We start from the raw sequence: 12,114 nt of genomic DNA, 5'->3' as shown, positions 1-12,114 counted from the left end.
CGCGGGCGGCGCACGCGCAGACTCGGCACGCCTGCGCCTCAAGGCCGGTCTCTAGCCCACGGGCGCTCGGGATGTTTGTCGTTACCATGGAGCTGCTGGGGCACTCAGAACGCCGCTGGTCCCCCAGGCAACCCGGGAGGACCAAACCGCACCGAGGTGGCCGCGGCGAGAGCGGCTGCCATGGTGTCCAACCCAGTGCATGGCCTGCCCTTTCTCCCGGGCACGTCCTTTAAGGACTACACGGTGAGGACTTCTCTGCCCAACTCCCTATCCCCACCCCCTGGCGGCCTCGGAGGGCTCACAGCTCGTTGCATCTCCTTTCTCGTCTGCGCGAGTCTGTCCTCTTTCCCTTCAAACCCGTCCTCTGCCCCAACCCTGTTCTCTTTTCTTCCCCACCCATCTCACCCTCTCTCTCCCATTTTGCCCTCCTCCCATCCCTCTCTAGTTTTTCCACTCCACCCTGGCGACTGTCGGCCTCCCAGCGTTCTTCCTTGCTGCTCTGCTCCTCTGGCCTCTGATCTGTGTGGATCACTGTTTTCCCCACCTTGCACCCGAGCTCTCCCTCGGTCTCCCTAGCTCAGCATACCCCTCTCTGCCCAGCTGCGTCCTTAAACCCGCTCCCCAGCCTGGGCCCCTTCCTCGACTCAGCCCCTCTACACCTTCATGCTGATTTCCACAGCCCCCCCCCCCGGCCCCCCATCCGCAGTCTCCCCAGGCCCATCATTCCCGCCCGCGTTCTTCCTCTTTTGAATCCTAGACTCAGTAATCGCTCCCACGCCCAGCTCCATTTCCTGTCTTATTTACCATTTCCATCCATTGGCTTCTTTCTGCCAGATTCTTTTCCGCAGTGTCCTTCCTTCTCATTTATGCGTCTACCACACCTCATCCCTTTTCTGTCCTGCACTTATGCCTTTTCTACAGTCTAGTCCACCTTCACCCAGTTCTTGTTTAACCTTCTTCCCCAATTGCTCTTTCTCCAGAAGTTAGACTTCCAGCACTTGGCCATCTTCCTCCCAAACCATCCTCAGGTGCTCGGTAGGCGATATTTCCGCATTAGTTCTCTCCACTACAGTTGATTTGTTGCAGGTTTTTCTTCCCCTAGCCCATTTCTTTTTGCTTTAACATTTTTTTTATGTTTGCTGTTGTTGGTTTTTTTCTTAGAAGCACTAATTTATTTTATTTTGGCTGCGTTGGGTCTTTGCACAGGGGCTTTCTCTAGTTGCAGTGGGGGGGTGCTACTCTCAGTTGTGGTGCGCGGGCTTCTCATTGCAGTGGCACCTCTTGTTGCGGAGCACGAACTCTAGGCAAGTGAGCGGGCTTCAGTAGTTGCAGCACACGGGCTCAGTAGTTGTGGCTTGCAGGTTCTAGAGCACAGACTCAGTAGTTGTGACGCGCAGGTATCGTTACTCTGAGGCATGTGGGCTCTTGCCAGGTCAGTGATTGAACTTGTGTCCCCTGCATTGGCAGGCGGATTCTTAACCACTGCGCCACCCCGCTTTAACATGTTTATAAAAGATGCCTGTTTAGATTTTTGTTTCACTCTTCCCCTACCTTAAGTGTTTTTAGTTGTATCTTCTAGACGAAATTGAAGAGAGAAAAAAAATAGGCTTGAGTTTTTTTTCTCCAACATAGTTTAGCCCTTGACAAAATTTTTATTTATTTTTTTTATTTGTTTTAACTCTGAAATTTCAGGGTTATTGAAATATATGTTGGAATATCAACATTAAGATTCAGTAGGCTGATTATCAGAGATGAAACAATAATAGTTCATATTTATATAGTTTAATAATTTAAACTATAAGTTCCTCTTCCTGATCATGAAGGTAAGATAAAATACAGTCACTTTATTTTCTTTGGGAGAATGAATTGAAATTGAATTTTTGGTGAGGGAATTTGGATTCTGAATCTCATTTTCATAGTTATTCCTGCATTAAGACACAGCACTGTAGATTTTTTGCTTCAGTGGACTTTTCAGTTTTATGTAACTTATAAAATGTGGGCATGTTCTTGCCCCGTGCTGGAACAGCTTACCATTTAGTATTGGTGAGTGTGGGTTACCCACGAGGCAGAGTTGAGTTGATTTGGGATTACAGAGGTGTGGGTTGGAGGTGCCAGGCTCTGAGAACATATATTGTCATACTGCAAGTAAGACGAACTGTGCATTGGACATATTTCAGATTTTAAATACACTGGCCAAGTGTCAACCAATTTGCCTTATTTGATATGTGAGAAACATGATCACTATCCTCAGCCCTGAAAGACTGGGTATGTGTAACTCTCATGACCTTCAGAAGGTGAACCGCAATGACTAAGGTGGGGAGCCTGAGGTGGCCTTGCCTGGGGGGCTTTGAAGTCCACTGATACAGGCCGTATAGCTGAGTGATGAAGCAGCTGATGTTGCTTCTGTCTTTAGAGGTGGGATAAGAGGAGCTTGAAGTTACACAGGTTACCCAGTGACAAAGTCAACTCAGTCCGTATTGTTCTGTGTCATTTGTGCTATGTACTGTCAACTGATTTGTGACCCTGAATGTATGACCCATAAAATAAAGTTCACAGTCCATAACTCTTAGCAAAAGAAGTTTACTCTGTTGCACCTTTTATGTTAGTACAGATCTTGAAAGATGGTAAGTTGGGCTGCAAGGAAGTTAGGAGGTAGGTTAGTCAGTCAGTTTTTTCATAAAAAACATATTTTATGATTTATATGTGTAGGTATATATGTATGTGTATAAATATGATTTTGAAAGTAACATTGCAAAGAACAGAAAAAGGAAAAACAATCCATCAAATTAACGTAATCTCTAATTTTCCCTTTCACTTTTTTCCAGCTTTATTGAGAGATAATTGACATATTGTGTAAATTTAAAGTGTACAACCTGTTGATTTGTTATGCTTGTGTTTTGCAAAATGATGTCTACCATTAGCATTAGCTAACACCTCCATCCAGTCGTATAATTACCATTTCTTTTTTGTGGTGAGAACATTTAAGATCTACCCTGTTAACAAATTTCAAGTACGTAATACACCATTATTAGCTATAATCATCATGCTGTACATTAGATCCACAGAATGATTTCATTTTATAACTGAGTAAACTGGAAGTTTGTGCCCTTTGACCACTATCTCCCCATATCGTCTACCTCCACCCCCTGGTAACCACCACTTTACTCTCTGTTTCTATGAGATTGACTTTTTTAGATTCCACATATAAGTGATATCATACAGTATCTGTCTTTCTCTGATGTATTTCCCTTGACGTAATGCACTCAGGTTTCATCCAAGTTGTCACAAATGGTAGGATTTCCTTCTTTCTCATGGCTTCATGCTATTTCATTGTATATACATATGTATATACACATTCATACACACATATATGTTGTATCTTCATTCATTGGTTGAAACAGATTGTTTCCATATCTTGGCTATTATGAATAATGCTGTATTGAACATGGGGGTGCAGACATCTCTTCAAGATCCTGTTTTCATTACCTTTGAATATATACCCAGATTGCTGGATCGTATGGTAGTTCTAGTTTTAATTTTTTGAGGAACCTCCAAACTGTTTTCCATAATGGCTGTACTAATTTGTATTCCCACCAGTAGTGCACAAGTGTTCCCTTTTTTTCTCCACATCCTTTTCAACAGTTTTTAGCTCTTGTCTTTTTGATGATAGCCATCCTTAGTAGGTGTGAGGTGTTATCTAATTGTGATTTTAATTTGCATTTCCTTGATGGTTAGTGATGTTAAGCACCTTTTCACATACCTCTTGGCCATTTGTATGTCTTCTTTTTGAAAAATAAATCTATTCAGTTCCTCTACCCATTTTTTTTTCCTCTGCCCATTTTTAAATCGGACTTTGTTTGGGTCGTTTTTGTTTTGCTATTGGGTTGTATGAGTTCTTTATATATTTTGGATATTAACCCATTATCAGATATGTGATTTGCACATTTTCCTCCCATTCAGTAGGTTGCCTTTTCATTTTGTTAATGGTTTCTTTTGCTCTGCAGAAGCTTTTTAGTTTAATGTAGTCCCACTTATTTATTTTTGCCTTTGTTCCTTATGATTTTATTGTCAGATCCAAAAAATCATTGCCTAGAACAATGTCAAGGACATTGTTCCTTTTTTTTATGTTTTCTTCTAGGAGTTTTACAGTTTCAGGTCTTATGTTTAAGTCTAATCCATTTTGAGTTTATTTTTGTGAGTGGTGTAAGATAGGGATCCAATTTCATTCTTCTGCATGTGGTTATCCAGTTTTCCCAACACTGTTTATTGAAGAGACTATCCTTTTCTCATTGTGTATTCTTGGCTTCCTTGTCAAAAATTGGTTGACTCTACATGTGAGGGTTTATTTCTAGCTTCTCCATTCTGTTTTACTGGCAGTGTGTCTATTTTTCTGCCAATATGTACTGTTTTGATTACTATAGTTTTGTAGTATAGTTTGAAATCAGGATGCCTCCAACTTTGTTGTTCTTTCTCAGGACTGCTTTGGCTATTAAATCTTTTGTGGCTCCATACAAATTTTAGGTTTGTTTTTTTTTGTCTGTTTCTGTGAAAAATGCCATTGTAATTTTGATACTGATTGCATTGCATCTTAGATGGCTTTGGGTAGTATGCACATTTTAATAATATTAATTCTTCCAGTCCATGAATGTGGGTTTCTTTTCATTTATTTGTGTCATCTTCAATTTCTTTCATCAAAATCTTGTAGTTTTCAGTGTACAGGTTTTTCACCTCCTTGGTTAAATATATTCCAAAGTATTTTATTGTTTTTGATGCTGTCATAAATGAGATTGTTTTCTTAATTTCTCTTTCAGGTAGTTTACTGTTGGTTGTAGAAACACAACTGATTTTTGTACGTTGATTTTTGTATCCTGGAATTTTACTGAATTTCTTGACTAATTATAACAGCTTTTCGGTGCAGTCTTTAAGGTTTATAAGATCATATCATCTGCAAACAAAGACAGTTTTAGTTTTACTTCTTCCTTTCCTATTTGGATTTCATTTATTTCTTTTTCTTGCCTGACTCTTTCTAGGACTTCTAGTACTATGTTGAATAGGAGTGGTGAGAGTAGACATCCTTGTCTTGTTCCTGATCTTAGAGGAAAAGCTTTCAACCTTTCACCATTGAATATGATGTTAGCTGTAGGTTTGTCACCTGTGGCCTTTATTGTGTTGAGGTATGTTCCTTCTACACCCAATTTTTTGAGCATTTTTATCATGAAAGGATATTGTATTTTGCCAAATGCATTTTCTGCATCTATTGAGATGATCATGTGATTTTTGTCTTTCATTCTGTTGAGTTGATGTATCACATTTATTGATTTGCATATGATAAATCATCCTTGCATCTCAGAAATCAGTCCCACTTGACTATGGTGTATGAGTCTTTCAATGTGCTGTTGAATTTGGTTTGCTGGTGTTTTGTTGAGGATGTTTACATCTATGTTCATCAGATGTTGGTCTGTAATTTTCTTTTCTTGTAGTTTCCTTATCTGGTTTTGGTATCAGGGTAATGCTGGCCTTATAAAATGAATTTGGGAGTGTTCCCTCCTCTTCAGTATTTTTGGAAGCATTTGAGAAGGACTGGCATTAATTCTTCTTTAAATGTTTGCTAGAATTCACCAGTGAAACCATCTGGTCCCAGGCTTTTCTCTTTTAGGAGATTTTTGATTACTGATTCAGTTTCCTTACTTGTTATTGGTTTTTTCAGATTTTCTATTTCTTCATAATTCCGTCTTGGTAGGTTGTACATTTCTAGGAATTTATCCATTTCTCCTAGGTTATCCAGTTCGTTGGCATGTAATTATTCATAGTAAGCTTTCATATGCCTTTGTATTTCTGTGGTATCAATTGTAATGTCTCCTTTTTCATTTCTGATTTTATTTGAGACCTCTCTTCTTTCTTAATCAGTTAGCTAAAGGTTTGTCAATTTTGATTATCTTTTCAAAAAACAGCTCTTAATTTCTTTGATCATTTCTATCATTTTTCTAGTCTCTAATTTGTTTCTGCTCTGATTTTTTTTTTTTCTTTTGCCATGCAGTGCAGCATGTGGGATCTTAGTTTCTGTACAAGGGATCAGACCTGTGCCCCCTTCAGTGGAAGTGCAGATTCTTAACCACTGGACCACTGGGGAAGTCCTGCTCTGATCTTTATTATTTCCTTTCTTCTGATGACTTTGGGCTTGGTTCTTCTTTTTCTGGTTTCTTAAGGTATGAAGTGAAGTGGTTTATTTGAGATCTTATTTCTTAATGCAGGCATATATCATTATAAACTTACCTTAGAACTGCTTCTGCAGCATCCTGTAGGTTTTCATTTTTGTGCTTCCATTTTCATTTGTTCAAGATTTTAAAAATTTCCCTTTGATTTCTTTGACTCATTGGTTGTTCAGGGGTATGTTTTTTAATTTTCACAATTCGTGAATTTTCCAGCTGTCCTCCTATTAATTGACTTCCATTTTCATGCCATTGTGATTGGAAAAGACACTTGGTTTGATTTCAGTCTTCTTAAATTGCTGGGACTTATTTTGTGACCTATCACAAAATAATAAATTAATATTTGATCACATAAAAATCTACCCTTTTACATCCCAGCCCTTATGTTTTTGATGTCACCATCTACATCTTTTTGTATTGTGCATCAATTAACAAATTGTTGAAGCTAGAGTTAACTAGCCTTTATACTAGAGTTAAGTAGTTAACACATCACCATATTACAGTGTTAGGGTATCTCTGTTTACCTTTACTAGTGTGTTGTGTATTTTCACGTTATGAATTAACACCTTTTTGTTTCAGCTCAAAGAACTCCTTTCAGCATTTCATGTAAGGCAAGGTTAGTGTTGGTGAAGTCCCTCAGCTTTTATTTATTAGGGAAAGTCTTTATCTTGCCTTCATTTCTGAAGGACAGCTTTTCTGGGTAAAGTACTCTTGGTTGGCGGTTTCTTTCTTCTGCACTTTCTAGAGGCCTAAGCTGGCTGCTCATGTTGTTCCTGGGCTCTGGTGGGGACAGGGGAGGGGAGAGAGCTGGAAGGGACTCAGGTGGTGGCCTGGGCAACCCTGAATACTTGTGGGGCAAAAGCTGGTGAAATCTGCAGGGGCTACAGGGAAGCTGCAGCTATGCCGGCTGTTGGCTGTGGATCAAAATCTGCTCTTTGTCTGCCATGCAGGTCTCTGAACTGCAGTGGCCCCCACTGAGTGGCTGCTGCCTTGTTCTTAGCTGGCTTTGTGCACTTCTGCCTCGCTAGTCTGGGTGGGGTGAAACTGAGGTGGGACCTTTGTGCAGTGTTCCCAAAAGACTGTGGAGCTGGCTGCCCACCCTGCTCTTCCTTCTGGTGGGGGGTTGCCTCCTGGCGCTGAACAGTGCTGACTTGGAGGATGATGCAGACAAGATGAGGCTGTCTTTCTCCTCTTCCTGTGTGGATATCCTTGTTTTTTCTGTCCTACTGTGTTGCTGAAACCTCCTAAATGGACTCTGGACCTCTTCTGGAATTCTTGCTTGTGGATAGCTGTCCAACTGTTGATCTTTGTGAAGGGCTGAGAAGGCTGGGTCTCCTATGCCACTGTTTTGGTCTCCTCTGCCTTCAAAAATACATGTATTTCCTTTCCACTTTCTTCTTTTTTATTTAGTCTTGTTTTTTACAATTACCAATAAAAATGTGTTGATTGTAAAAAAAAAAAATCAACATAATTCAGAAATATGTAGTACAGACAGAGAACGTTCTCTAAATCCAGGCTTTTTGTGCACGTGTTTGCATGCTTGTAATTGTAGTACACATATAATTTTATGAGCTGCTTTTTTGGACTTGTTAAATCATAAACGTTTTTCCCAGATTGCCACATGATCTTTAAAACCAGTATTTTAATGGCTGCATCATAGCCCATTAAGTAAATTTTGCATCATTTACTCATGCTTCTCTTTTACATTGTTTCCCATGTTTCACTGTTGTGATTAACATTATAATGGTCAGGGACTTCCCTGGCAATCCAGCGGTTAAGACTTTGCACTTCCACTGCGGGGGGTGTGGGTTCGATCCCTGGTCAGGGAACTAAGATCCCCTTGCCACATGGTGTAGCCAAAAGAAAAAAGAAAAAACCAAACCAAACCATTATAACCGTCAGCCTTAGGCTTATTGTTTTTTCCTGTAATTTTGGATTATATCCTTGAAGGATGGGGGGGTGGAATTATTGAGTTTAAGACTTTACGTCTGTAGTATCCATTTGCTTTCCAAAGAGTCATATGAATATATTAGTGTCCCTGTAGCAAGAGGGGCTTTCTTTCATTTCAGGTAAAAATTCACTTCACAGAACTAGATCCTCTTGGTTCCATGGTTTATGACCACCAGATAAGATGAAAAACATGGGAAGACGAGTACAAAATTAGGAATATGCATTAGATAACATTTTAGTTTTTTGTGGAAAGTGAGCTGGTAATTTTAAATTGGATGTTCAGCAGCAAGGCTTTAAGTTTTATTTTGAGATTAGGCTGCTGCTTCCCTCCTTGTTCCTGGCCAAGTGTTTTAGCTTAAAATACAAGAACCTTCTAATGTAGGTAAACACTTTGATATAAGGTTTGTGGATGTTTAGAAGCAAAGGTTGAAGTTATATTTTTGAAAGTTAGCTCTTTTACCTAATAGTTATATTATAATGACATGCTTCTTTTTTTCTTCAGAAAACAGCATTTCATAGAAGCCAGACGCTGGGCTATAGGAACGGCTATGCAGTTGTTCGACGTCCAACAGTTGGGATCGGTGGGGACCGGCTCCAGGTCAACCAGCTGTCCCAGGCTGAGCTGGACGAGCTGGCCAACAAGTTTCCAGTCCTCATGTATGGCCAGCCCAAGCAGGCCCCACCTGCAGAGTTTGTTCCTGCGCATGTGGCTTTCGACAAAAAGGTATCGTCTGGGATTGAAGAGTACCCCTTGAATTCAAATTTCTGAGAGCCAACTGTTTGCAGAAAAGTCAACAGTAAACCACAGGCTTTCCAGATACTCTGAGGAGAAAATTGTTCAAATGCCTCAACCTTTAGTCATAGACAGCTGAATGCAGGATTGAAAGACTCTTTCTTTACTCAGGAAGCTGATTACAGAAAATAATTCCCTGTAGATGTCACTGAGATATTTTCTAAATACAGTTTTTAAAAGTTGGATGAGTTCTGAATTCTTGAGTTCATGTTGCTATGTTTACCTCTTCTCTGTGTTTTGTACTTTTTAAAACTCCTGTGTTCTGCAGTAATATCAAATCCTTAATCTCTGTGAAATGCAAAATGTCATCATGACAATGACTTCATCTATTTTCAGTTTTCTCCAGGCTGTCCCTGTAAGTCATTGTTTTTCAGGGAGCATTTCAGATTTGGCATAATATAAGCAAAGGGTAGTATACATTTTTGTTTGTGTCTTATTTACCCTTATACTTTGGTAATGTGAGTTGCTTTAATTTCCGTCTGTTAACATTTCCACATCATCCTTGATTTTCCTTGTCACTGAGCCTCCTCTTTTCATTAAGGTGAGGTTGTCATAACCCTGGCCATGCAGCAGAATTACTGATGGGACTTTTAAGAAACTTGGATGTCACCCCAGCCCTCATTGATTGTAATTTTCAGATAATGTTTATGTATGACTGGGCCCGACTACTACTAACCAGTTTTTTTGTTGTTGGCTGCACAGCATGGCATGTGGGATCTTAGCTTCCAGACCAGGGATCGAACCTGTGCCCCCTGCAGTGGAAGCTCGGAGCCGAAACCCCTGGACAGCCAGGGAAGTCCCAACTAACCAGTCTTTATAAGTTAGCTTTCTTCATTTACTCCTAGCCTAGCTTCCTTATCTCTCTTTTTTCTTTTCATTATTTTTGTTAAGTGTCTATACCATTTTCATCCACCTGGTCAATCTTTATTAATCGAGTACCTATTGAAGCTAAAGGCTGGAAGATAGCATTACAAAATAATCTAGTGGTGGAAATATGCCATTTACAATAATTATCAATTTTAAAAAGTTTTTAATGTATCAGCCATAATCTATATCATCTCCCCTTCCCCATCTCAGCCAACTCATCTGATACAACATGGTCACATGTCCACTCATAGCTGAACCTAAACATCCATATCAATGGTGTGATGGATGTTTCTTTACTTTTTTCTTGTTTCTCTTGTTTATAGCTTTACAGCTGTGACAGGCACTGCAGAACCAGTAGAAAAGGGAAAGGGGTGAAAATACAAGAGAGGAGTGCGGTAGGCATTTAACAATTTGTCAAGATATAAATGGTTAGGTTCCATTTTTATTGAAAACAATAGCAAATAACTATTGTAAACTAGAAAGTAATAAAGTATTAATGAAAATTAGGGAGAATTGTGCCTGAATAGGAAGTAAGCTGCTTTTTTTTTGTTTTTCTATGTAATTTTATGCTAATTGTCATTACTTAATTTATACTTTTAAAATATCATTTGTAATTTATTTCTTTAAAGACAGTGGTCATAAAAAGAATATTTACATTTTTGTTTTCCTGTGCATTTTACTTGGATCATCACAATTTCTCGATAAATGATTCTTACCATAGATAATGAGGTAGGGTAGTTAAATGCATGATTTTGAAATTAAGATTTTTTTTTGCAATAAGAAAATTATGGGTTCTCTGAATTAAATCAGAGTTTAAATTTTTTAGGAATGTCCAGAAGTCCACTTAATAGCCAAAATATTTGTCCATATTTTGGACATTCTTTGTACTGTTCCTCATCCTTAGGATATAACTATTTCTTACGTAGGTGATAAAGACCAGGACATTTCCAGCAAGTGCCTGCATCCTTCCTCTTTGCTCCCATAAAGTTCTCATCATCATCACCCACTTTTCCCCAAACTAACTTCCCAGTCTGTGTTCCTGCTGTTTTTTTCATCTTTTTCATCTTTAACTTCCATCTTACTGCCATTTCAAACACTCAGGTGACTATTTTTCTACCTAGGGTCGTACCATCCTGTCTTAAAAAAGTTCTTTCTACTTGTGACCCTTTAAGTAATAGCACTTTATTCCTCATTTGACTGTCACTTCACTTACAAGCAGACTTCTTCATCCTCAAGCCCCAAACTACTTTTTCCAAGTAGCCAGTGTTGTCTTCCTTGTCAAGTCTGGAGAGGTTTTCTTTGCCAGTGTTCTCTTTGAACTGTTGGCAGCATCTACGGTTGCTTACCCCCTCCTCTTTCAAACTCTGCTTTTCTTTCGCTACCAGGACTCTTCACTCTCTTGGTTTTCCCCTCTCTCCCTTATTGCTCCTACTATGGCCTCCCTTCTCTCAATTTTTAATGGTAAGCATTTTCAAGGTTCTGTTCTTATTCCTCATTCTGTATTCTTGAGAGATCTCACCCATTTCTGTGTCTTCAACTCTCATGTCAAGGTAGACAACTATCAGTGTTTATTTCCAATTCCGACCTTATTGAAACTCCAGACCTATAAACCCCCTCCATGGGAGCTCGTCACCTGGTGAGCTTTTGGCACCTCAGGTTCTTGTGTCTCTAGCTCAGCTCATCACCTTTTTCCTCAGATGTGCTCTTTCTGTGCTCTGCGAGGTAATCCAAGCTTGAAAAGCTCGAAACTTGAGCCACGTTTTGTTCTTTCTCCCTTTACTCCCCACATTCAGTGAGTTGCAGAGCTAGTCTCTCTCACTTCCATTTCTCCTCCTACTGTCTTAGTTCAGACAAGCAGTATGTTAACAGTTAACGTGTCATTTACTGTTCTCTTAGTCTTGTACTTGTTTTTTATGCTCCTGACAGGTCTGCTGCTTGGTTTATTCTCCAAAGCACAGTTCTGATTTTGTCATGTCTCTGGGCAAACGTTACTACTACCCAGCTGCTTTAGCTCCCAGTTGAAAGTCATCCTTTTTTAAAAATTTTTATCTTGTTTTGTTTTTAAATTTATTTATTTATTTATTTTTATTTTATTGGCTGTGTTGGGTCTTTTTTGCTGTGTGCAGGCTTTCTTTATTTGTGGCGAGTGGGGGCTACTCTTCGATGTGGTGCATGGGCTCCTCATTGCCGTGGCTTCTCTTGTTGCAGAGCACGGGCTCTAGGCGCGTGGGCTTCAGTGGTTGCAGCACATGGGCTCAATAGTTGTGGCTCACGGGCTCTAAAGCGCAGGCTCGA

At 39.7% G+C, this 12,114-nt stretch overlaps 1 protein-coding gene across 4 annotated transcripts in view; it reads left to right on the top strand.

The window, feature by feature from the left end:
• The window catches only part of EFHC1 (EF-hand domain containing 1), a 51,559-nt gene continuing 39,445 nt past the window's right edge, over window positions 1-12,114 (top strand). For 2 of the 4 annotated variants that reach the window (XR_009047959.1, XM_057698615.1), the window contains exons 1-2: window positions 1-243; window positions 8,662-8,883. Coding sequence is in view for 3 of the 4 variants with exons in the window: in XM_057698615.1 (XP_057554598.1) it covers window positions 181-243; window positions 8,662-8,883 (285 nt within the window). In the remaining variant the exon portion in view is untranslated. Of the gene's footprint in view, window positions 244-6,788; window positions 6,826-8,661; window positions 8,884-12,114 lie in introns of all 4 variants that reach the window. The other 2 variants (XM_057698614.1, XM_057698613.1) reach the window with 2 other exon arrangements.

Source organism: Hippopotamus amphibius, chromosome 11 (genome assembly GCF_030028045.1).
Source record: "Hippopotamus amphibius kiboko isolate mHipAmp2 chromosome 11, mHipAmp2.hap2, whole genome shotgun sequence".
In the NCBI taxonomy this organism is placed as follows: Eukaryota; Metazoa; Chordata; class Mammalia; order Artiodactyla; family Hippopotamidae; genus Hippopotamus; species Hippopotamus amphibius.
Note: the sequence above shows the minus strand (reverse complement) of the source record. Positions and strands in the feature narration are given on the sequence as shown.